The sequence below is a fragment of the Trichosurus vulpecula genome, chromosome 7 (genome assembly GCF_011100635.1).
Source record: "Trichosurus vulpecula isolate mTriVul1 chromosome 7, mTriVul1.pri, whole genome shotgun sequence".
NCBI lineage: Eukaryota > Metazoa > Chordata > Mammalia > Diprotodontia > Phalangeridae > Trichosurus > Trichosurus vulpecula.
The window spans coordinates 12,713,602-12,740,675 of NC_050579.1; the positions used below are offsets into that span (position 1 = coordinate 12,713,602).

At 48.6% G+C, this 27,074-nt stretch overlaps 1 protein-coding gene across 1 annotated transcript in view; it reads right to left on the reverse strand.

Annotated features, from left to right (window-relative positions):
* Positions 1 to 20,384, reverse strand: part of ITM2C (integral membrane protein 2C) — a 29,862-nt gene extending 9,478 nt beyond the window's left edge. Inside the window, exon 1 of the mRNA XM_036769366.1 lies at positions 20,109 to 20,384. Within this exon, the coding sequence (XP_036625261.1) occupies positions 20,109 to 20,210 (102 nt within the window). The 5' untranslated portion in view covers positions 20,211 to 20,384. The remainder of the gene's footprint in view (positions 1 to 20,108) is intronic.
* Between the last annotated feature and the right edge of the window lie 6,690 nt (positions 20,385 to 27,074).

The following is a 27,074-nucleotide window of genomic DNA, read 5'->3' on the forward strand; positions in this document are numbered from 1 at the left end:
CCCAGCCTGGCTTTCCTGAAAACAGCCACACAGTGAACAAGGGACTGGTCCCATCCCCGTCCCCCTTCCCCCACCCCCTCACTCCTCTGGCCCAGCTCCACAGATGGAGTCAGAAGGAGAGAGAGTCAGCTGAGTAGATGCTGAACTAGGGTGGGGAGAGACCAATCAACCAGCTCTGGCAACAGTCCAGGCAGGAGGTGAGAAGGGCTTGCACCAAGGTGGCCACCATGGCAGAGGAGAGAACAGGAGATATTTGGGAGCTGTTCTGAAGGCAGAAAGGAACCACCTTGGCAACAAATTGTATATGTGAGAGGAACGAATCCTAGAATTCAGACTTCAATAATCCGAACCAGCTGCTCTCCTGCATTAGTCCTAATAAGAGATTCAAGAGGCTTTGTGGATGTGTATACACACACACATACAGAGTCAGAAATTGAGGTTCCATGGATAGTCCCCTCAAAAATTCACACAAAGGGTGATCCCAGAATTCCAGAAATGTGAGAGTTAAAAAAGTCTTTGAGCGCCATCCAGCCCCAAACCCACCCCTAGGAACAGAGATCTAGTGCTCAAAGGAATCTTAAAGGCCATTTAATCTAATCCTCCCATTTTCCAGATTAGAAAACTGAGGCCCAGAGAGGGGAAGGGCTCCTCATGCAGTAGTCAGCAGCAGGGCAAGGATCTGAACCTAGACCTGTGGATTCCATTTCCCTTCCCTTGCTCCACACTGTCACCTCCCCAGGAGCCACTGTACAGCACAGTCCCCAAGTGTCTGCCAGGAGAACTCCAGTGAGGAGGAGCCCACCACCTCTGGAACCAGCCCACCCCACTCTGGGACAGTTCTCATTGTCAGGTTTTCCTGGCATGGAGCCTAAGTGTGCTCCTGGATCTTCCCTTAGCACTCCTAGCCCTACCCTCTGGGGCCAAGAAGAACAAGGCTGATCCCTCTCCACAAGATAGTCCTTTGAGTATTGGGACATCCCCAGGCTCCTCCAATGGGATGAGCCTGCAGCCTCTGCCAACTTGGTTGCTGTTCTCTGGACAATCCCCATATCCAAGATGAACCGAACATTCAGCAGGATTGGACCCGCGAGGCACACAGAGAGACCTTGTTGCTGGAAGCTGTGCCTCTCAGTACAACCTGGGCTAATTCCTGTCCTCTCTCTGGGCCTCAGTTTCTTAATCTGTAAAATAAGGGATCTGGACCACTGGACCTGCTTGCCCAGAATCTACAATCCTATGAGCACGTTCACTCCCTTAGTCAACATTTCTCACTTTTGACTTATAGCTAATTAAGAGACAATGAACTCATCTAAAGAGGCCAACTTCTGGGAATGGTCCCCCGCGCCCCTCCCCCACAACAGGATGGCACATCATGGGCCAAAACAGCCTTGCTGCTCAGGAAGTGGAAGTGGCCAGGTCTTCTGAATGAGTCAAAAGTCATTCAGCACCCAGGGCTAGGACCTGGGAGCTTTCTGAGTTTCAGAGAGACAAATGGTCCTGGGTCCAAGATTCCTTACAGGATGCTGAATCAGCGTGAGCTCCTAGAGAATGATGGGAGAGAAGTGGGGGCAAGAGCTCAATTTGTTTCAACTAAAATGTATCTACTGTGTTCCAGGAAGAAGAGAATCATCCCTCTAGGAGTTGACATTTTCCTGGAGGAAACATGAACCCAGACACCAAGTATGTTCAGAGTGAACCCAAAGTATGGATCCTCTAAAGCCAGTAGAAAAGAGATTTCAAGCCCTTTGCCATCTGGGCTCCAACCTCTTTCTGGACTGATGACTTCACATCAGTCACACTCAAGTGGCCAGACATGTGGCCCTGAGCTGTGAATACTCTACCAGTTTACCTGCATAGACCTCATCCCCACCCAAAGTACTTTGTATTTCTCCATCTGTGTGTTCTAAGCTGGGCATAGTGGACCAGATGCCAGGCTGGGAGTCAGGAGGACCTGAGTTCAATTCCTCAGACACTTACTAGCTGTGTGACCCTGGGCAAGTCACTCAACCCTGTTTGTGTCAGTTTTTTCATCTGCAAAATAAGCTAGAGAAGAAAATGGCCAACCACTCTAGATCTTTACCAAGAAAACTCCAAATGGGGTCATGAAGAATCAGACTTGACTGAAATGACTATAGGACAAAAAAAACCCCAAACTCTCAGCCAGTAAAATGAAAGTGCCTTGAGGACAGGCATTGTTTCTTTACTGTCTTTGTCTCTCCAGTGCCTGGCACAAGCAGGCATTTAAATGCATATTGAGTGGCTCAATAAATGTGCTGCTTTGCCTATAAGGAAATTCCAGGATGGCCTAGAAATGATCATTTATCCAGAATCAATCGGGAGTGAGTTACATTGCAAAACCCCAGAATAAACACGGGCCCGAAGAAGGAATGAGAAGGCGCTCTCCCCACTCACTGCATGTATTTTCAGACTGTTTCAAAGTGGGGGTCGTTTTACTTATTTTTCTCTCTATTCCTTTTTCTTTTCAAAAAAACTCTTTGTTATAAGGTATGGCTCTCTGGAAAGGGGGATTATGAGAAGGATTATGGGAAGAAATGAAACAATATAAAAAACAAATTTTCAATCAAAATTTTATTTTTAAAAGATTAAGTTGAGGGCGATTAAGACAAATAAGGCCGTAGTCTTATGTTACTCTTTGAGCGATTTAACTAGAAGCAATGGGGGGAGGAAGGGACAGAGGCAGATTTGGGATTGATCCAAAGAAAACCTTAACAGTCAGAAAGGATCAGCAAAGAGGAATGAGCAGCCTCGAGAAACAGCGGCTTTCCCCCTTTGACTTCATCTTTGGCTCTTCATCTCCTTCACCCTTAAGAACCATCCCCTTCCCCTTGGCAACATCTCCTCCCTCTCTTCTCCCCACACCTCCTTCCTTCTCACTTGGACTCCTGCCACAGCCTCCTAACTGATCTCCACACAGAAGCTGGATGACAACATGCTAGAAGTATCAAAAAGGGATTTTTTCAGATATAGGTTTCACTAGGTGCTCACTGAGATCCTTTCCAACTCTGAGATCCCATGATTCTATAACTGTCTACAGTCAGTCAAGATGCAGCTCAGATCCAGGTCTAGAGGTCAGGCCTCTGGGCTGGGAGCTCCTGTCCTAAGCCTCTGGGCCTGGCTGCAGAGAGACAGACAGCAGCTGTCAGACACAATGGGGACCCGTAACTGAGACAGAGATGGCAAGCAAAGAGTGCAGTGGAGCCTGTCTCCAGCCCCCATTACAGAAGTCTTTAAACATTGCTGGCAAGAAAGGTCCCAGAAAATGATCTGTTACCCATACAAAGGAGAAAGGTTCAGAGCAATTGGTAAGAGACTGGTAGCATTTTCCGGGATCCAATTTGAGAAATAGAAAAATATTGCATCCAGTTGCCAAGGCAACCCATCTCCCCGTGCAGAGTGCCCCAACTCCACCTTTGTGCTGATTGTATAAGCAAAAGCCTCCCAAGCTCAGCACAGCTGAAACTTCTCCACTCTGGCCCTTCCATTTCAGCCAACAGTGAAATTACTCAAATGAAATGATTTCATGATGCTGGGGCCCAAGAAGTCAAGCAACCAACATGCTGAATCACCCCATTAACTCACCAGGAGCCCCGTGGTCTAGGGAGGGCACGTCACCTGCTAGAGTCAGCAGCTTAGCAACAATATCCAAATTAACTCTAGGCTAATTAAGCTGTAATTGGTTGCTATACAACAGGAAACATGCCAAGGCAACCAATCTTCCCTTTGGCCAGGGGCCTTTGGGGGACCGGGGAGCAGAGAGGTGATTATACCACTTTCAGCACCATGGCCAAGGTCAGACAACATTTTAAAAAAGGGCAGGGGTGGGGAGGAGGATTAGGAGATGCCCAATATAACACAGATGGATCAAATTCAACCTCATTCCCCATAAGATAGTAGGTCCTATAAGGCCCTTGCTCCCTTTCACCCTACACCTGGCAAGGGAGGTCTCCTCCAGTTCATTTTAAATCATGAGTCTCATGCTCATGCATAAAAGTACTGGATGACAGGGAACGTGACCAGACAGCAAGCAATTCCTGTGGGAGGGAAACCTCCCAGGGAGTGTTATTGAACTGTATGCTTAAGAAAAATCCAAAAGATGGCCTGGCAGCAAAAAGCAAAGGCTAGCTAAGGATGCCTCAGGAAAAGCCAAGAACGAGAACCCAAGAGGTGAGAGGAGAGTGGAAAGAGAACCAAGCCTAACGGCATCAGAGCTGAGGACAAGACCCGGCTCTGACACTGCCTAGATGTGGGATCATCTTCACCTCTGGATCACAGCTCCTCATTTGTGAGATCAGGATTATAATAAATATACCATCACACTTCCATGTCTCCCTGGGAGCCAAGGGGACCACGTGCTCTATAAGCTATGAAGAGCTACATGAAGAGTTATCAACGTGAATTATTTATTTGAGCTTGTGTCGATTTCATAGCATGATAGGCGGAAGGGGCTTTAGAAGTCACTGAGTCCAACCCTCTCATTTTAGTGCTGAGATAACCCAGGCAAGAGTAGATAACATTCACTTGCCCAGGGGTCAGAGAGTGTCTGAAACAGAATTTGAACCCGAGTCTTTCAGAATCCTAAATCCAGTGTCCCTCGCCATTATTGTACTCTTAGTTGCCTCTCTCTGTTTCGTTTCCTCTTCCTCCTCCCCACCAAAGTAGGTAAGCCATCCCTTTTGACAAAAAAAAAGAGAGGAAAAAAGTAGTTCAAAATTGAATCTGCACAACTGAGTCTGCCGGTATATGCCTAGTTCCACGCCAATATTGGGGGAGGTCAGTAAAGAAGGGAGGGAAGGGGTGGTGGCAGTGACCACAAGAATATTCATCATCATTACCACTACCATTATCCCTAGTCTGACCACAACCGATGCAGCAAAGCATCCCATTCCAGAAAGCACATTTTAGAAAGCACATGGCTAAGCTGAGGAGGAAGACCTAAATTGGCCAGAGCCTGGTCTCTTATTCATACTGGCTGCATAACCCTAGGCAAGTCAACTCACCTCTCAGTGCCCCAAGCAACTCTCAGACTTACAAATGAATTTCGAATATGCACCAGCTCAAAGAGTTCCTCACACCATGGAAGTAACAGGGTTAGACACCCCACCCCCACCCAAATTGCTAAATTTCATCATATCCATAAGAGGGCAACCAGTAGAGATGGGGAAAGGGAGGGGCTGCAGCAGATTATCCAACCAAACCATAAAAGTGTCAGTAAAGGGACTTGGTGACTTGGGGAGGTACTGAGAGCTGCCTTCTAACCTCTGGAGGGCTGCCAAGTGGAAGAGGGATTAGACAATTCTGCTTGGCCCCATAGAAAAGAACTGGAATCAGTCAGTAGCTAGAAATTAAAATACCAGTTTTCCACTCAAAATACAGGCAAGTTTGCTAATGAGCAGTCCCCAAAAGGAGGCTGGAGGACCACTAACTAGAAACATTGTCAAAGGGCTCCGTGGATGGGTTCTGTGGCCTGGCCATTGCTCCATGTTCTAACCAAGCTAATTAAGGATATAGCTTAATCTAGGCCTCCATGTTGGTGCATCTCACATCCAGTGTCTGGGTGACCTTGAGCAAATCATATCCACATGGGCCTTGGTTTCCTTATCTGCAAAATGAATGTGTTTGAACATTTTCAATCATGTCTGGCTCTTCCTGTGGTGGGTAATTAATAATAACTGAGGAAATAATCTAAGCTATGATTTATTAGCAAAATAGGCATAATAGATGGGTTGATATCCTAGTCAGTCGAAAGACCCTGAATACAGAGTGAGACAGATTTTTATGTATTAAAAAAATCAAATAAGACCAACTAACTAAAAGAAAATAATTAACCAGGATACAAAATTAGGTAATCTGATTTCTAATTGGAGGAAAGAATAGGGACTTTCTGTGATACTTGAGTAGCCAGCTATTGCTAGAAAAACCCTGCCCCAGCCCCTAACTACAAACCCCAGTTTTACATACTAAAGAGTGGACTCAGACCTTTTGGAGTCTAGCAAACATCCCTGGACTCCGTGACTCCTCCAAGGAATGTCAATAGATAAGGTTATCCCACTTAACGATAACCTGTCAGAATCTGTGATCTGTCAGGACCTTTGTTCCTGTACCTCCAGACCACCCTGTGACCTGGCATGTAAATTCCCTATATAAACTACCCTGTCACTTCAAAACTTGGCTATTGATTTGGGTTGCAGCCCCAATGGCCGCCAGCTAATAAATTCTCCACTTAAAACTTATACTCTGTGGTGTGTCTCACTCGCTTCTGGTATAACACTTTCTAAGTCGGGAAGGGGAGAGGGAACAGGAGCAAGTCCCTGAAGTCAGAAAACAAGGTGTCCTCTCCTCTCATCTCCGCCGCTCCCCCCCCCCACCCTCCACCCCCGCCAAGTGTCTACATTCAATCAAAGGAACAAGGAAACATGAACTGATTGACCAGTACCAGATAAGACATATGAGTGGCTTGAGATGTATAATTGTGAGAAAACTCCTTGCATCCATCTTCAGATCTGACCGAGATTTCCATTTCAGTCCACAGGGACTGCAACCCCTCTCCAACTTAGCAGATGGACTTTGAGAGTTTCTGTGGCTGAAATATTCCTGACCCTATGGTTACCCTGGGATTGAGCCTCTTCTCACTTATGAGACTGGCCTCTGGCTGACAACTGGATGTCACCAGCCCAAACTCAGAGCCTTGGTAGGGTCTACCTGAGCTGTTATTCTGCTCCCAGGGCCCCTGGAAACCCAGTCAATTCCAGCCTACAATGTAGTAGGAGCTTGTTGATTATGATTCAAGAGAGGAACCAGAAAGCCACCAAAATAGCAGAACGGTCAGAACACCACTGTTTGCACGGAGTCGTCGGCTTATCTCTCCCACTAGACTGTGAGCTCTCTTAGAGAAGGGACTAGTTTTTGCCTTTCTATCTATATCACACATAAAAGCCTGTTGACTTGACTTATTAAGTAGTTGTTTGAACTATAAAAAGTTATTTCTCTTTCTGGGCCTAAGTTTCTAAGGTTGGCCTAGTTGACCTAACATCTCTTTCCAGCTTTATCTAACCCTATTAGTTAAAGTTAGATGAAGTCTCTTTTATCAACATAAGTCACTGAAGACCATGCCCCAAAGACACTATCATCCAATATCCTAAGGAATGAGGCCAACATGATGCCAGGGTAGTGATGATAAAAAAATATATCTGCATCCTTTCCCATTTTCAGAAACCCTGCCCTCCAACATTGAGAATTTATCTCTAAATCCCTTTAAAATGGGGTTCCCAGGCTCTTCTCCCTCTACCTAATTAAGCTAGCACCAGTTGTGTGCATTAGGTACTGAGGCAGTAGAACACAAATATTGTTATCCTACTATCATGGCCAATGAGAGTAAACACTGGTGGATCTGTTCCATTTCTCACCTATTTCTCATCTTTTCCTAGGCTTCTGGAATAATCTGGCTTACCTCAATTTAGGGCTTCTAAATTTTCTCCTCAATAACTTTTCATTGTTTTGTGAGAGAAAACTCTACCATTCTTCTCCTCAACATCTTACAAATAAGCTTTCCTTATAAACCACTGTGGCCCATGCCTCTGTTTGGCAGAGATTAAATCTTTGTCCTCTTGCCTAGAATGCTCTGCCTCTTGGGGTCACTAGCTCAGGTAGCCCCTCCTACCTTTCCCCCCATTGTGGATCTTCCTTGCCCTAACCCCGCAAAGAGACTCCTGGAGGGCAACAAGGTTTAGCCTGTGTGTCCCAAAGTATCTAGCATAGTCACCCGGCACTCATTAAGTGTCTATCACTTACTAAGTACCTACTGTGTGCTGGCTACTATTGATGGGGCACTAATGATGGACCCCTAAAAGGCCCTGGACTTTCTCACATGGCCCAGTCCTTAGCATTCACCTGAGGCATCTTGCCCATCCCATTATAATCTTTTTAACTGTCCCTTCATTGCCGCCCTCCTACCCAGCCCAGCCTTTCATTGTCTGCACCTAGCCCACTCCAGGCTACTTGCCACTCCTTGATCCCATCCAGATTTTCTCATAGTCTTTTTCTATATAAAAGTACCAATTTTACCCCATTAAATTGCACAGATTCTTTGAATCTTGCCCACCCAATTGGTATTACAAGAAAACATCACTACTCTGACTGAAAGAAGGCTTGAGCGGTCGAATTCTTTCGAGGCAGACCCACCCTGTACCCTTACATTTCAAGGTTCCTAACATCCCTAGACCACATCACTATCAGAAGCACTAGGAATACAAGATCAAAAAAAGAGACCAGCCCTGCCCTCAAGAGGTTTCTTTTCTGTAACAGGTACTTAAGGAAAGTTATTGAACTACACTTTACCTCTAAAGAGCAGACAGCAGAAAAGGGCCCAGAGAATGAATAAATGAATGAATGAATGAGGTGCTAAGTTCTGAACATCAAAATAAAAAAGAAAGAGAAAATCGATAGCCTTCAGTTCAGGACAGGTTACAAATAAAGAAGAGCTCTATTAGTACGAGGCTGAATGAAGACTCCCTAAAAGATCACAGGGGGAGGGGAGTATGTACAGGACCCCTCCTTACGTCAAACTACCCCCCATGGGGCCGTACTGAGGCAGGACCCTAAGTAAAGCAAACCCCAGAGCTGCGCCAACAGCTCAGGATTCTGGCTCACTCCCACCTCAGAGTCCCCAGCCTGAGCTCCCCCTCCTTAAGAGGCCTCCAAGCCCAGGGCTCAGCTCTCCAGGGACACAGGCCTCTATTGTCTAGTCTACAAGGAGGGGATTCTAGAGATGGTACAGTTCCCTAAAGGGCTTAAAATGAGGCACTTGGCAGCCATGATCCAAGCTCTGACATCCTACAACCCTCCGAGTTTGAAAGACAAAGAAAGGGCGTCATTGGCTGCAGGAAGCCCAGGAACCAGCAAGGCCGGATCTGAGAGCTAGCCTTAGTGCAGAAAAAGAAGAGAGGGGGAGAGGAAGAGAGGCAGGGGAGAGGAAGAGAGCCAGGGGAGAGATAGGTTAACATGACAAGGCACTGCTGTGTTTGCCAGAAATGCTGCTGGGTCTTTGAGGAGGCCTCTGAAACATTAGAAGAGGGGAAAAAAACAGGATTATGGGAAGCTCAAAGTAGGAAAATTGTGTCTGCTCCATGACACCCCCACCTGCAAAGGTCATCCCCTTCAGATCCCCCAACCAAACAGGCAATGTAAATGCCAGAGACACTGTAGAGGAAGGAAAATGCCCCTGTCTCCATGGGTCTGTGTGTGTCTCTCACACAGAATGAGTCTGTCTCTCTGCGAATCATCCTCTCTATCTCTGTCTCTCTGTCTCTCTCTCTCTCTCTCACACACACACACACACACACACACACACACACAGAGTATGTGTGTGTCTCTGTCTCCCTGTCTCTCACACACACAGTCTATCTATGAGTCTCTGTCTCTGTCACATACACATGCACTCACACAAACATACACATATATCTGTATGAGTCTCTCTCTTGAGTCTCCCCAAGAGGAGGGGAGGAGGCAGGATTCCTATTTATGATCTCATGCCTCCAGCATCAGATGATGGAGGACTCTGGAGGCTACTTTGCCCACACACTATGAGAAGAGGGAGGGGCATGGAGCTTCAGCTCCCAGCCCAGATCAATTGTACAAATGCTTGGCAGGTGCCTAGAATGTGCCACATGCATGGCAGGCCTGGGAGGCACCTTGGCTCCAAACCCTGGGCCTCATCTTACTGATTGCCCCAATGAGGCTCTGAGCCAAGAGCTGAGTTGGAGACCAGAAAGCATAAAAAAAAATCACTTTTGCAAAGACTTTCAGGCAAAGATGAGGCACTTTTCAAAAAGCTAATTTTAGAAAAGGTTTAGAAATGATTTGCTGGAAATCTGAGAGTTGAGAAGCTCCTGGAGCAGAGGGAGAGGGCTTGGCAGACCAGGAACAAGCAAATCAACTAATCTGCCTTTACATCACCACCTGTGACAGACTCAATCTGCATTTATTGAGCACCTGTGACAGACTTGATCTGCATTTATTGAGCACCTGTGACACTCATCTGCCTTTATTGAGCACCTGTGACAGACTCAATCTGCATTTATTGAGCACCTGTGACAGACTTGATCTGCATTTATTGAGGACCTGTGACACTCAATCTGCCTTTATTGAGCACCTGTGACAGACTCTGGAGCTACAAATACAAAGAAAGGCCAAATGCTCTGCAAGCCCTCAGGGCTATGCAGAGGCCCATTTTGTAGATGCCCAAGATTGCATGAGACTGGTTCCTCCTTTAGAATATAAGTTCCTTGAAGACAGGGATAGATTTCTTTTTCCTTGTATCACCAGGGCTTAGCCTAATGCCTACAGCATAATAGGTGAAATGAATGTTTGCTGCTGGATAGGCGGAAGTTAAGTGACCATGTCTGGTCTTCTAACTAGTTAATGGCACCTGGGGCTCAAAGCCACAAAGAGAGGGAAAATATACTTTTAACCAAATGGGTCCAGCTCACAGCGAATCATGGAATGTGGAAAGGATGCCAACACACATCTCAAAAAAGCCTGGTCTCCAACCTCCCCAGGCAAGGGGTCACTCAGCTTCTGCTGAAGACCTCCAGGAAGGCAGAAACCACCCCTCCACCTTCATCCCCACAGCTCCATCTTCTTTCCTCCCTTCCTCCCCTTCCAACACCACCTCCCTTCCACCCTTCCCCCACCCCTCCCCGTTGGGGATGATCTGCCCCTCCCCCCCAGCTTACCCCCACCCACCCAGGACAGAGTTCTAAGAGACCAGGTTAAAAGTGAAGCAGTTAACTCAGATTTCAGAGGAAAGAGGCCAGGCCAGAGACGGGTGATCACAGAGGGGTGCCCCTAATCAAAAGCTAGTGCCATCTGTGGCACCAGGAAATGGGGAGAAAATTGCAGGGTTTAGAAAATGACTGTATTTAAAGTGTTTCTTTCTCCTGGCACCACCATCACCCCACACCCTTCACACACACACACACACACACACACACACACACTCATACACTCACATGCACACATTCAGCTACACACACTCACTCTCACACACACACACACACACACACACACACACACACACACACACACTCTTCCCTGCCTGCCTATTGGAGTCCCAGACAAATGCAGGAAAGCCACAAAAGGAAGGTTAAGACCAAAGAAACAAGACGTGGTGGGATAGACAGGAGCAAACAAAAATCAAACGTGAGTTACTCCATGGTGGGCAGAACACCTTCCTCCTAATGCTCACTATGGCATCTGCCCCCAGGAGCAGCAATGTAAAGAGAAACCCCAACACACAGAAACTCACTCTGCTTGGTGCCACCCAAGTGGGTCAAGGCCAAGGCTGAACCAAGGCTGCTCCTTCCCCCTCCTGCTGTGGGGCCTTGGGAGCATCACATTCAAGGCCTGGCCACCTAACCTAACCTAACCTCCTAACAACCCAACCTCCCTCACTCTCAACTCCAATCAATTACACACCTAAGCCAACGTTGCCATTCACATGAGGAAAACAGAGCCAAGGGGTTTGAATGATGTGCCCAAGGTCACAGAGATAATAAGAAATGGGCCAGGATTCAAACTCAGGTCCTTTGATTTTAAGTCCAGTGTTCCAGCTGCTATACCCAGGTATCTGAGAGAACTGGTCCCCAGGTGCCCATGATTTCCCCCTGTAGTACACTGATCTCCACTCCTATGGAGAGCTGGACCCCCCTGCACAAGCCTACTGAGAGGGAAGCATTCTACATGGGAATGAGCACGGCATCCAAAGAGGAGGGAGCTGGAAGACCCCTGGCTTTGACACTGACTCTCTGGACTCACCCCCAGTGGCCTTCTGGCTTCCTCACCCTGGAGCACCCTCTGGCCCTGTGGTCCCTTCTCCCATTGGTGACTTCCTCCTGGAACCTTACCCCCACTGAGGAAGGGCCCAGAATGCTTTCCTCCCTCAGTGCTGCTTCTGAGACCCAGGACTGACCAAGTCCACCCCCTGCCCCCACTGATCAGCTCTTTTAAATGTTGTCTTTCCCTGGCAGAATGTAAGCCTCTGGAGGTCAGGGATGGTCTTTCTGCTGCCATTTGTAACCCCTGCCCTTAGCACAAAGCTAGGCCTGGAGTTTAGGACTTAATGACCATTTACTGGATCCAAAGGACTCCTGAACCTTCAGTTAGTTACTGCCATCCCATCCTAAAAGCCACAAGAGCCCTTCTGCTGGTGCATAGCCAGCTCACTGCCTCTGCCACCCCCTGCACATGCCACGATCATTTCCACCTTTGCTTATCCAATCCACCTGGCACCTTGGATGCCCCACCACCCCTTCCTTCATCTACACAACTGTGGGGACCAGACCCTAGGAGTGTTCAGACCGAGAGAGCTGGGAACAAAGGCCAAAATGAAGTGCAGACGACCAGAGTCAGGGCTCAGCAATGCTGAGCAAGGTCAGCCTGCTGACAGGCCAGAATCAGGCAGGAAACAATTGGAGCAGCCTGAGAACAAGCCGCCAGTCCCTCTGTGCAAACGGCTACAGGCTAATTTGCTTATGTGACAAAGAAGAAAGGCAGACAGCCTGGGCTACAGGCCAGGGGATCAATGGTCGGCCAGGAGCGCTAGCTTGTCAGGTGAGTTCAGGAAAACAGGAGATTGCTGAGATAGAAGCAGGAAACCTCCCACAGCCTGGCCACCGGAAGGCTCTAAGGCCATGACCTCCATGAGGCGGCTGTCCATGTCAAAGCTGCTCCAGGAGATGTGGCCCGCACCCAGAACCATGGGCCTTTCCTTAGGAGACTACTGTGGTTTGTCATGCACAGAGACGTCTCAGGAGCAAATCAATAGCATCCTTAAGATAGTACTTGGCACACAGTAAGTGCTTAATAAATGCTTTTTCATTCATTCATTTCCACATACATAGCATTGTCCCCTCCATCACTTCAGAGTTCAAGAGCCAGAGCCAAGTTAAGGCCCTGAGTCCCTGCCACGGCTCAGCTGCTAAGGAATCATATGACCTTGGCCAAGTCCCTTCCTCTTTGGGCCTCAGTTTCCTCCCCTGAAAAATGAAAGGATTGGCTTAGGTCATCTCTAGGTTTTCAGCCAGCTCTGATCCAGGTACCTTCAGTCCTCCCAGGAGAGACAAGAGTGCACAAGCCAAACCTGGGTTTGAGCCTCTTGGTACCAGTAGAAAAGCCCCTTCCTCTCTGGACCTCAGTTTCCTGATCTGTAAAATGGAGAGGTTGGCCTTGAAGGCCTCCTCCAATTAGAGCCAATGAGGCTGATTCTGTGCCATTCATCCCTACATTCATGCTCTGTATCCAGCTTCACGTTCTAGAAAAAAGCCTGAATTTCTGACAATCAACTGTGAATAGCCAAGAAAAAGAAATTCCATGAAGGGAAAGCCTGATGCAGAGAAATCTTACTTAAGAGCCCTCCAAGGCTCTGTCTTCTGGCTAGTCATTGACTTCACCCCCCACAGGCAGGACCACACTGGCCTAAAGAGCGCCCGGAAATTCCTCCTCCCCCCAGCCCCTCCTAGCTTGCCCCTTGCTTCTCCTTCCATGGGAGGTGTGTCTCCTTCAGGTCAGCTGCCAAACCCCTCCAAAATCCCCTCTCTCATTTCCTGGGGCCCAGGACCACTGACTCTCAGCCTGACTCAGGCCAGGGCACTGAAACTGAGGGCAGAAATTCTCTGCAGTGACCAGTGCCCAGGGAACCACCAAGCTTCTGGGAGGTTGGGCTGGACCAAATGTCATTTGCAATTACAACTGAATTCTAGTCAACCAGCATTTATTAAGAGTCATGCAGGGCCAAATAGGAGGGGATTGTTCCTCAGACACAATACTGCCACACAGGGATGGCAGCTATGGAAGGGGGCCAGCTGCCAAAAGGGAATGGCGGTGGGGGGGGGGGCCATGCCCCTATTGTTGGCTGGCATCTACATGTGCAAGTGGGTGGCTTAGACCCACTACAAGCTGCTCCCTACATCCAAGACTTCAAGCTCAAATTTGGGTAGAATTCTGGTCAAAGATCTGACTAATAGGGGACTGCCCCCATCACCAGTGGGGTAAGGCAGTGGTAGAATCTAGATCACTGAAACCGGGATGGGGATGAGGAAGGAGAGGCAGGGATCTGAGAAACTTAACTCTAACTGTGCCTCAGCAAGCAAGTGGCTAGGGAGGTGGCAAGTGGCTGGGGAGGGGGGCCAGGCTCATTCTCGGGCCCTGTACAAGCCTCCTGGGGGGTGGGGGGGGGGGCGGGGGGGGGCGGGGGCCAAACCAGTCAAACAGGTTTTCACTGACTCACAGGCCTGCCAGGTTCCAGACACCCAGGGGTGATAAGGTAACAATATCTGCCCTCAAGGGTAAAGGGAAAAAAGACAAAAGACAAATGTCCTAGCCCCCCCCCCCCCACAAAGGGCTTCCATTCTCTATGCCCACAGGCTAGATCTTGGAAAAACCCTAAAGCAGGACCCCCCTCCCAGGGATCCAGAAAAGGAGAGGTTCAGTGCCAGTCCTCACAGGCACTCTGAACCCAAAAACGAGACCGTTCCAGCCCTCTCCCACAAAGGGCTTATGTTCCCCAAGCTCCCAGACTGGATCAACGAAAAATAACCAAGCACTAAATAGCCCAGGACCCAAGGGACTCACTGAAGGAAAGGGCTGGTGCTGGTCCTCAAGGGGCTCGTGATTGGTTCTAGACACACTAATGGTGGAACAAAGCCACCGATAGGTCCTGAACTGTCGAATGGACGCCCTCATTTAACAGAAGACAGATAAGCTCCAGCACAGCAGTGTGCAGAGAGCACAGGCTAACACATTAGAAGTCAGAGGAATGGTGGCCTCCCTCCCAACCCCAGCTTTGACACTTAAAGGCCCAGTGGCCCACAGTTCACTGAACAGGTGAACTTTCATTTTCATTCTAGTGCAAAGAAATATTTGGCCTTTTCCACATTCTGTTGTTAAATGGAAAATCCTTTTTTTCAGGCAGAATCAGCCAGACAGATGTTTTTCAATAAACTCCTTTTAATTTTCTATTCCTGAAGATTTTCCATTTAACATCATCTCCTATCTCTGTGCCATTGCCTAAGTCATGCCCTATGCCAAGAATGCCCTCCCTTCTTTACCTCTGCCTCTCTGAGCTCTAGCTGGCTCCACTTTCTACATGAAGCTTTTCCTAATTGCTCCCAGCTGCTAGTTCCTTTGTCCTTCCTGCCCCCCTCTCCCCTCCCCCCAAAAAATTGCCTAATTTTTTGTACATACTTATATGTAAACTAGGGCAGCTAGATGGCACAATGGATAAAATACCAGGCCTGGGGTCAGGAAGACCTGAGTTCAAATCTGGCCTCAGACTGTGTGACCTCCTAGCTGGGCAAGTCACTTCACCCTGTTGGCCTCAGTTTCCTCACCTGTCAAATGAGCTGGAGAAGGAGATGGCCAACTAGTATCTCTGCCAAGTACACTATAGATACTGTCCTCATTTTACTCGTCATCTGAGTAGCAAACATTCACTTCCCATAACCCTACCCTGGGCTAAGAGCTAGGAAGAGAAAGACTGAAAGGAAACAGTCTCTCGGGGAGTTTACAGTCTGTCAGAGCAGACAACCTGTTCACATTTGCTGTTGTCAAACCTTTTTCCTGTCTGACTCTCTGTGGCCCCATTTGGGGTTTTCTTGGCAAAGATCCTGGAGTGGTTTGTCATTTGCTTCTACAGCTCATCTGACAGATGAGGAAACTGAGGTAAGCAGGGTGAAGTGACCTGCCCAGGTCCCATAGCTAGTGTCTGCGGCTGGATCTGAACTCAGGGAGATAAATCTTCCTGACTTCAGGCCCCAAACTCTAACCGCTTTGACACCTAACTGCCTGATAGCTACAGTAGCCACCCCAAAGAATTGTGAAACAAGTGAAATATCTCATATAAATCTCTTTGCAGACCTTATGGTACTGCATAAATGTCAGGTATTATTAGGCAAGCCAAGAGGCAGCCTGGTGTACCAGATATGGGAGGGGGGAGGGGGAAAGAGAAATCTATCTAGCACAGAAAGACCTGGGTTCAAATCCTGCCCAGATCCTATACACACACACACACACACACACACACACACACACACACACACACACACACTAGCTGTTTAATCCTAAAGAAATCACTTAGATCAGATCATCTCTAAGCTCCACATCCAGGACTCTAAGTCACTTAAGCTCTTAAGCTCTCCTGGTCTCAGTTTCCTTATCTGTAAAATCAGAGGCTTAGGCTAGATCATAGCTAAGTTCCCTGTCAGATCTATAACCCCATCATCCCTTTAGGTATCAAGGTCTCCCAAAAGTGTCGGCTCTGATTCACAGATGGACAAGGAGTAACCCAACACTGATGAAATCCCAGACTTCTCAGGGGGATGAGGGTGGAATCACTATTTTGGGACCCTAGGTTAAGACCCTCTGGGCTTAATGGTCTCTAAGGCCCCTTTCAGCTCCAGACTCTGGAATGCTTTCTTTCTTTGGCTTTTCTCTCTCTGCCCTTTGCAACTGAGCTCCAGGCCTGCTGGCCACCAGGGCACTCAGGGGATTGAGGAGAAGTGGAAAAAGCCAATCCTGCCACTATGAGCAAATCCCCAGAATGAATGAGCCACTGGAGAGCATCCTCCTCCCCTTCTCTGCTCCCCCCCACAAGCCCCATTCATGGGCTGTTTCTCCTAGAGAATGAAGGCCGCTAGCTCTGCTCTCTCTGGGTGTGGGAGGCTTCCACCCACACAGCCAGCCAATCCTCCTCTACAGGCTCTACAAGCTGCTCCTCTCTTGTACTCCTTGCCCAGCCAGGGCCATGAGGCCCGACCTCAGTTGTGCGCACTCTGTCCTGGGGCCCAGAGGGAGCCCTCCTGTGTCTTTTAATCGCTGTTTCAATGGCTCCTTGGGAGAATTTGAGCTGTGACCCACCACTGACACTGCAGATACTCTAGGAATGGGGATGGGGGTAGACAGAGAGGACCAGACCTGAGAAAACAGAATCAGGCCTTTCCTCTCCAATGTCCCACACCGACTGTGCTCCCTAGTCACCTTGGAAGGGTATGCCCCCTCCTCTCAACCCTAGGCCCACCCCCTCCAGTCCGCCTCCCTTCATTACTCCAGCATTTATCAAGTGGGGAACACATCTCAGCCCGTTTCAGATACCATCAACGCTGGGTAGAGAAGACCAACCTGCCCAGTTATTCAGCAGCACCCTGAGGGCAGGGTCTCCTTCCATGTCCCAACCACCTCCTTTTACCCCCTTTCATAAACCCAGTGGTCCAGGCAAACTGGCTGCTTTGCTGCTGTCCAAGCTCGGTGCTCCATCTCCTGACCCCACATCTTTGCCCATATATTCCAACCATGGAATGCACTCCCTCCTCACTCCTTGGAATGATAACAATTACAGCCAGCATTTATATAAAGCTCTGAGGTTTGCAAAGCACTCTTCATACATTCTTTCAGTTGATCTTCAAGACAACCCTGTAAGGTAGCAGCTCACCGTCCCCATGTAGCAGATGAGAAAATTGAGTCTGAAAAAGAAGGGCTTAGCCAAGGTCGAGGTCTGAGTCAGGATTCTGACTCAGGTCTTCCTGACTTCCAGTCCAGCACTCCGACCAAGAACCCCTACCTCAGAGGTTCAAGGTTTAGTTCATGGATGCCCCTCTGCCCAATAAGAAATCCTTCCTGACCCTTGGTGCTGGTGATACAGTTGGAAGGGCACTATATATGTGGAGAATCTGAAGGACCTAGAGTCAAATCCTGGCTTTAACACTACCTGTGTGATGATGTCTAGATCTCAGTTTTCCCAACTGAAAAATGAAGTGTTTGGATCAGATGACCTCAAGGGCCCCGTCCAGCTCTGATTTATGCAGTGATCTCTCCCTCCTTAAATAACATTCTTTATCCATTGATGGGTCCTATCATCACCACTCACAGTAGAATGAAGGATCCTGGAGGGCAAGGACTTTCTATCTCTATTCCCCGAGCAGCACAGCCCCTGGCACACAGTAGGTGCTTAACAGATATCTGTTGGATAGGATGTACTGAGAGACAGATGGACTAAAAATTAACATAAGGAAGGGAAGGAAACCAGAGTAGAAATGGCTCCTTTCCATTTGTCAGAGAGCATTCTGCCGACACTTAATCTTCCCAGAAATAAGCTTAATGGAGCTCGGGTCTCCAATGAGCACATCCTACCTTTACTGGGGGAGAGAGCAAGAATTTGTCTGGAATACGCCCAAAGTCATCGTCCCCCCCCCCCCCCCCCCCCGGGGGGGAGATACCTTTTGTAATGAGTGATACACACATACACCTGACCAATCCCAGTTAGGATAAAGAAAATTGGAAAGGTAGTGGAGAGCAGACAGGCACCTTGGAGGCTATGTATGGCTTTGGGGAAATTCTGGAACAGCTCCCTAGGACATCAAGGAAGAGAATCAGGGTATCCCCGGAGATCCTGAACATTTGAGATTCACTTAGGGAGCCTTTTCCCAAAGAGCTGAATCTGACCTGGGAAGCTAACAGGGCCACTGACCTCAGCAGGATTCAATTCAGATGTGTCTAGATATCCACAGTCCCCTGGGAATGTGGAGCTGGATCCATAAGTGTGATCAGCCAAGTTCAGAGCAAAAATGATGGGAGTAACTAACAGAATTCAGGTACTGAAGATGTCTACACTGACCTGGCAATGCTTCTGGGACCCTGGGCAATCCCTTCCTACCCCTGGGAAATCTTGCCTCCTTCCAGATCCTGGGAGTGAGTCGTTTGGAGAAGACCTTTTCATGTCTATTCACCAGGGAAGGGGAGGGGAAGAGGGATGAGCTGACTGGTCCCACCACCAGGGCACATCAGGACAGCTGGTGTGCCTGGCACGGAGGAGAGGCCCAATGCCTGCCTGCTGAACTGAATTCAAGGTTTGCCAGTTATTGCTGAGCAAGTCCAGAAGCAGTTGTTGGAATGGTGAATGGCACCACTGGACTTGGGAGCAGAGGATGATGGCAGGCAGGGCTAGGAGAAAGCCCTCCCCCCCCCCCACAAGGAGTTGTGATTGGAAGTGTGGGGTTTGGCCCTTCGGCCCAGGAGCCTCCTTCCCCTCTGAACCATTCCCCCACACTGAAACGGAGACACTTCCCCTCCACATCCCCACTACTTGGGAAAAAGAGAAGGTAGAGGAAGGACAAGAGGGGGGAGATAAAGCCAGCTCATCGGAAGATTTTCTGTGCGCTACCGGGGGCAATAGAGAAGGAAAATTGAAACCCCCTCCACCTCCTAAATTTTTGATTAGAATAGCACCCCTGTCCTTAAGAAAAGAATCCACAAGAGGGAGGGTGCCTAATTTAGGGATGGTCTGGGTAGTGGCAGTAATGGGGTACAAGGGAGAGCGTGCAGGGGGAGTTTGCACACATCTTATTCTCTGGGCAGCCCCTCATTTTCCATCTCACCAGCACCAACTTACTTCAGATCAGTCCGCCTTACATAAGCCTCCCCCTCTCCACCGCCCCCCTCCAGTCTCCTTTCCTCTCCTCCCTTCTTCCTCCTCTCCTCCCTGGCTTCACTCAAAAGATGGCCCCCATTCACCCCCACGACTGAAGAGGGGCAAACCCCACCACCACCACCCCCATCCAGGGAAGAAAGCAGACAGCGGTGGTACCCTCACCCCGCCCCCATTCCTCCATCCTTCCATCGTCTCCCTCGACGAGCCAGGCTGCGTAGGGGGAAGGGGCTTTTCACAGATCCCTCCTTCACAGCTTCCCCCAATTCTCTCCCCCTAAATCAGGGGACACGGGAGTGCGGGTGGGCATGGGCTTTTTTCCTAGGGCCTGTCCCAGCGAAGGCTCTATTTACCTTCCCTCCACCCCCCAGCTCAGGTTGAGCTGGAGGAGGGGGCTTTGCTCTAGGCCCTTCCCCCACCAATTCCCCCTAGCTCAGACTGCCCAGGCGGGAGGGATCCTAAGCACCCCCCCCCCCACAATCCCAGACTGTGCTGAAGGGGGATGCTTTAAGGAGAGCCCCCACCTCAGCCGGTCGGCCTTCGGGGTCCCCTGGGTGGGAGGGGGAGCATCTTTCTTATTCCCCCCACCCTCTACCTCCCCCTGCCCCCAACTCACCAGGGTCTGCGGCAGGAGGATTTCCGAGTTGGCCCCATCGCCAGTCGCCTCCTTGTCGGGCTTGAGCCCGGCCACGGGCGGCTGGAAGCTAATCTTCACCATGGCCCCAGCGCTGCCAACACGGTCACGGTCCCGGTCACGGTCACGGATGCCCCTGAGAGCAGCCTCCCAAGCCCAGCCCCACTGCTTCAGCTCTGGCCCCGATCACACCACACCGGAAGTTTGGGAGGTGGGTTTTTTCCCTCCTCCTCCTCCTCTTGTTCTCCCGGTATCCCCGCCCCTCTTCTCCGCCCGGCCCGCCCCGCCTTTCCCACCCAGCATGAGCTTCCCCAAGAGCAGATGCCCACCGGGCGCCTGGTGCACCGCTCCACGGGGAACTCCGGCCTCACCCCCTCCCCTCCTCCTTCTTCCTCTCCTCTCCTCTAGTTTCCTCCAGTCCCCTGCCTCCCCTAACCCCCTTCTTTCCCCTCTTCCTCTGCCCTCCTCCCTCCTATCAGCCTGCCCCTCGGCTTCCATCTTTGGATCACAGACTATTAGAGCTGGGCAGGACCTTAGAGACCTCCAGGCATCAGAGATGGTTCCTCAGAGGCCATCTAAGGCAAGCGAACACTGGATTCAGGGTCAAGGGGTCCTGGGTTCGAATTTTGCACAATTGGGTGGGACGGGCGCCCCTACACACACAGACACACACACACACACACACACACACACACACACACACACAGACTGGCCTTGGACAAGTCTCTTCCCTCTTTCCAAGCAGTTGACACAAGGTTACTAAATCCATGAGGAAGGAGGTTGGAGAGAAAGAAGATTGGAATGTACCCGCAGTTTACAGGAGCAAGAAAAGATATTCTGTCCCCAGCAGCAGCAGCCCCTCTAGTTCCCTGACATAACTAGGGTGGGGCCATGCTGTTGTCCCAGGGTGCCAGACTGTAGAGGTCCCCATCAGCACTAGGTGTCAGGGGATAGATGCAGAGTTAGGTGGAACTGAGACACCTGCTAGCTGGGCAACCTTGGGCAAGTTCATTAACCTCTCTGAATTTGTTTCCTCGTCTAGAAAGTGAGAGGGGTTGGAGGTTCCTGGTAGCTCTAAATCTATGATCCTTTGATTCTTCAGCAGAAAAAAGGGAGAGGGAGCTTAGCAACTGACAAGAATAATTCCTCAAAATAAGAAGCTGGAAGTAGTGCCCCCACCCCCAAGCTGTGGATGTGGGCTGGGACAGGACTGTTTTGTGCTATTTGCCCCAACCACGAAAATCCACTTACAGCTCTGATGCCTACATTACGTCATTGCTTGTTAAATTGCAAAGAAGCAAACCGGCCTGATTGGTCCCTGGGTGGTTAATGTACTTGTCTGGGGCCCCCGGTGACTTCCCAAAGTGAATAAATAAATAAAAAGGGCTTTGTGTCTTTATTTTTTCAGATCTAGTTGGCAAATCTTAAAGGGGCTGAGAACTTCTCCTTGACTAGCTAAGTGAATCAAGAAGTCCCAGGTTCAGATCCTGCCTTTGTAGCTGGGACACTTTCTAGCTGGGCGATCCTAGGCAGCACAATAATAGGTTTTAAGGATGGAATTTTTGAACATCTTAAAGCACCGTAGAATTGCTGTTATTATTTAGGAAGGAGCCTGGGTTTTCTGTCCCCAGCTCCCTGATGATCAGAGGTAGCCATAAAGTTGTCTTTGAAGAACACAGGGACTCTCCCCCTACCCCGGCCCCTCCCCGGGCCGGAGCAGTGATCGGCTCTAGGAGCCCTTTGTTCAGAGCCATTCCAATCTGTCGGATTTTCTGAGCGAAGTAAGAAGCCAGGTTCCAGGACCGGCATGCAGCTATTGAGTGCCTGCGGCAGAACTAAGGCATCCAAGCTTAGATCTCTATCCACAGTGCCTGGCCTCTTCCTAATTGAGCAGCTGATTGACGGTTCATTGAGGCTAGTGTGGCTAGAAAAAAAAAATCAGACCCCAGGCTTGCAGCCCAGCTCTGCCGCTCAGAGATTCAGAACCTCTGAGCCCATCTGGTCTGACTTCTCCCCAACAAGAATCCTCTTCCCTACATGCCAGACGTGGTGTCAGCCCTCTTCCCCCTCGGGACCCCCGGGGGGGTTTTACTCGTTACTTCCTGTTCTTTTCTTGGACCACTGAAATTGTCGAGTTTTTTCCTTATACCAATCCAAAACCTACCCTGGAATTTCCCAGCACCCCTGTGCCCCTGTCCTCTGATTGGCTGGGAACCAGAATCTCCAGTATAGGGGAAACACCCAGGCCAGTCCCTTCCTGTCCAAGTTCCATGGCTGATATTCTGGACTTTCTCTCACATATCCTCCATTGGGGCTCTTCCCTCCCTTCATTTTCCTTTAATGTGTTGCCTCACCCCATTAGAATGGACAGTCTATGAGGGCAGGGACTGTTTCTTCTTTCTGCTTGTCTTTGTATTCCCAAGACTTAGCACAGTGCCTGGCACATAGGAATATATGCTTCATGACTTGACTTGACTATGCGCAGCTTACACCCGTTGTGCCCTTGGAGGCCTAGCCCAAGTCTCTTCTCTATTTCTCTCTTCAAATAAGTGAAGGCAGCTCTTGGTTCACCACCACCCAAGTCTCGTCTTCTCCAATGTGGAATGGTCTCCCAGCCCTGGTCATCCTTTTGAATGCTCTCTAGTTTTGTCAAAGTCCATTGAGAAATGGGTCAACACCTACCCAACACTTAGTGTTCGCTCCCATGTCATCTGGCTGTTCTACCTCTCAGGTGCTGGTAGCTAGAGCTCTCCACCCAGCCTAAATAAGGCTGCATTGGGTTGTTTGAGGTTGTTCAAGCTGCTTCATTGCACTGGCAACTTATATCACCCCCCAGACCTTTTTCAAAGGAGTTGTTTCTCCCACCTGGCCTGGTAAAGTTGATTTTTTTGAACCCGAGTGTATAACGCTACATGTATCCCAAATCAGTTTGAATTTGACAAGTGCGCCATTGATGCCTTCATCCATATCCATGCTCAGTCTCCTCTCTGCTCCAGAACACTATTAATTCTATTTAGGCACCCAGCATAGAACTGGAATTTCCCAGTATCCTTGCTTCCCCTTGAAACCTCCTCAGGGCCTTGTTGAAATGTGTGTGTGTGTGTGTGTGTGTGTGTGTGTGTGTGTGTGTTCGTGCGTGTGCATGGGTTCTGTCTTACATTAAAATAAATCTTAGGCCAATAGTTTCCCAATTCTGGTGTTTTAATTAAACATCCCAGAAAGCTGATAAATCTCATGGGACATTCGAGGAGAGCTATCTTACAGGAAGCTATAGCCAGTATGAGAAATGAAATAGCTTCAGTGTTCTGCTAGGAATCAAAAAACTCCCCTCTCCACTCTGGCACAGTCAGCACAGCATAGCCAACAGGGAACTGGATAGGTGTGTGACCCTGGGCAAGAAATTAACCTCTTTGCCTCACTTTCTTCATCCGTAAAATGGACTCAATAGCCTCTAAGGTTGTCTAGCTCAAAAGCTATGATCCTATGACCTACTCACTGTCTGAACCTGAGTAAGTTCCATAACCATCTCATCGTCTGTGGAATGGAGATGGCAATGCCTGCCTTGCCTTCCAGAGTTATTGGGAGGATCAAATTACAAGGGTAACAGGGCAGCTAGGTGGCACAGTGAGTAGAGCACTGGCCCTGGAGTCAGGAGGACCTGAGTTCTAATTTGGCCTCAGATACTTGACATACTTACTAGCTGTGTGACCTTGAGCAAGTCACTTAACCCCAAAAAAGAAAGAAAGAAATTACAAGAGTAACAATGATCAAGAGGATGGGTGGCCTTCTGCTAAGTGAAGGCTGGTGGGGGTGCATCTGTGCACCTGGCCAATCTGTCTGCCACCACTATAGGTATATGCCACCTGCTGCTGACTCCTTGCTGGAGACAAGCTGTTAGTCAAAAATGCACCAGCTTCCACCTTCCAGGGCTTTTCCCTTCAAGAAGTTCACATTCTAATGGAGAAAGACAACAATATAAATACCTGGGTATATATACTGAAGAGACAGAAGGTAAACTCAGAGGGGAAGGCACTTAACAACTAAGGTCTCCAGAAAATGCCTCCTGCAGAAGGTGAGAGTTGAGCTAAATCTTGAAGGAAGTCAGGGAAACAGGCAGAGGAGAGGAGGCTAGAAGGCTAGAAGGACAGTGCTGCAAATAGGCCAATATAGCTGGAGTGCATGAAAGGTAGGAAAGGGCCAGGTTTTGAAGAGCTTGATCCTGAAGGTAATGGGGGGTGGGGGAGCAGGAACTGAAGCTCATTAAGCAGGAAGATTACATGGTCAACCCTATGTTTTAGAAAATCATGTTAACATTGAAGAGACGTCCATCAGTTGGGGACTGGCTGAAGAAGTTGTCATCTATGATTGTGATGGAAATGCTGTTGCGCTGTGAGAAATGATGAGCAGTATGGTTTTGGGAAAACCTGGGAAGACTCATATGAACTGATGAAAAGTAAAGCAATCAGAATCAGGAGAACATTGTACACAGCAGTACTGTAACAATGTAACACTTGTAACAGTAACAGCAGTATCATAACAATGTAACACTTGTAATACAGTACCAGCAGTAGTGTAACAATGTAACAATTTGTAACAGTTATGGCAGTGTTGTAACAATGTGATACTTGTAACCCAGTGACAGCAGTATTGTAACAATGTAACACAGTAACAGCCATATTGTAACAATAATCAACTACAAATATCTCAGCTATTCCATCAAGACAATGATCGAAGACAATTCCAAAGAACCCATGATAAAAAATGCTCTCCACTTCCAGAGAGAGAGAACTGATGAACTCTGAGTGCAGATTGAAGCAGATTTTTTCACTTTCTTTATATTTCTTACTTTTTATTGTTGGTTTTTTTTACAACATGGCTAATATGGAAATATATTTTAGATGATTTCACATGTATACCTTACCAGGTATCATATTACTTACCTTCTCAATAAGTGGGAGAGGTGCAGGAGGGAGAGAGAGAATCTAGAACTCAAAACAACATTTAAATGAATGTTAAAATTTAATTATTAAAAAGAAAGAAAGAAAATCTCATTGACAGCTGAGTGGAGGATGGATTGGAGAGACTAGAAGTAGAGAAACCAACAATAATATTGCAGTAGTCCAAGTGTGAGCTGATAAGGGCCTGAACTGTTGTGGTACTCTATAGAAGGGAAGGTATACAATAGATGTGATGAAGCCTCAAACTATGAGAATGTATAATACATTGGATATGGGTGTAGAGAGGGGAGGGAGGAGGGAAGGAGTGTCTGAGTGGATAGGCATGCCCTCTCTAATGATTAGTATTTTCCATAAAGGCGTGTGGTACATGGGGCCCAAGGATGGTCCCATCCCATTCCCTACACTGATGGAAACATCACCTGCACCTAACGCATGGATGGGGTATCCAGAGGAAAGCATGAGGGCAGTGGAAGATATCATACCCATGTTGTCTGACCAGTTGTTGAAGCAAATGAGAATGTCTGGCATGGAGAAGAGAAGATTTGGGGACAGGATACCTCTCTTCTGAGACTTCAAGAGCTGTCATGTGGAGAAAACATAGAGAAGGGATCAGACTTGACCTTTCTGGCCTCTAAGGAGAAGGCAAGATGGGTGTGTGGAAGTCACCAAGAGGCAGATTTAAGTTCTAGGTTAGATCTTGGAAAAACTGAGCTCTGTCCCATAGAGGAATGGGCTTGCTTGACCTAGAGGTCTTCAAGCAAAGTCTGACCAAGCCAGGCTTTGTCTAAGATATTATAATAAGGATTTTTTTTCATGTATGGGTTGGACTAGACACCTCTGAGATCTCTTCCAGGTCTGAGAGCCTGGGATTCTGGAACAGGTAAGGGAAAACCCATACCAGCAAAATCCCAGCTCTTTGACATGTAGCAATCTGGACAAGGGACTAGGCCAGGGGTTGGTTGTGTGTGAGCTGTTAAACTGAATCGTCATCCCTAGGGTTGCCACACCCTTAGTTTGGGCTTCTCCAGACATTCAGGATAGGGGGAATGGAGGGTGTCAGGTCCACACCCTGGAGGGCCAGCTCTAATCAGAGTGTTGGAGGGACTGGGGCAAAAGGGAGAAGCATTCTGAAAAGAGACTGGTGCTACTCCGGAAGAAGCATGTCCCAGACCATGGTGCCCCACCCCTTCCTGATTAGCCACAGGCCCTGACTGTCTGGCAGGCTCATGATCCTGTTTCTTCCTATGGGCTTTGCTAGTTTCCTTTTCTAGAACCACTCTCTTGCCAATACAGAAAAGCCATCACAGGACAATCTTCCTGCATCACTCTAGGGCAGTGAAGGACCATAGAAGCTGGCCAGTCCAATCCTTTCATTTTGTAGTTGGGTGATCTGAGACAGATTTGCCCAGGTCACTTAGGTAGTAAGCATCTGGACTAGGCTTTGAACCCATTTATCCTGACTGTCCTCTACTCCACATTGCTTCAGAACCCTCCAATTTTATAGATAATGAAATAGGCCAGGAGAGAAAGTGGCTCTTCCCCAGGCAAAAGCAGTACCCAGCAGGATTTGAATCTGAATCCTTAGACTCCACATCTGTCCCTTGTAGCATATTGGCCATTGCAATCAGAAAATCAATAAACATTTATTAAGGGCCTACTATGTGCCAGGCACTGTGCTAAGTACTGGGGATACTAAAAGTGGCAAAACCTGCCCCCAGGGAGCTTACAGTCCAATGGGGGAAACAGCCTGCAAACAAATATAGACAAAGCAAACTGAATACAGGCGAAATCAGAAATAATTAACAGAATAATAGGGGTTGGGGAAGGCCTCTGTAGAAGGTGGGGTTTTAGCCGGAACTTAAAGAAGCCAGGGAGGTCAGTAGTTGGAGCATCGCAGGCATGGTAGAAGTTAGCCAGAGACAATGCCCAGAGCCCAGGGATGGAAGGTCTTGTTCATAGAACACCCAGGAGGCCGGTGTCACTGGATCAA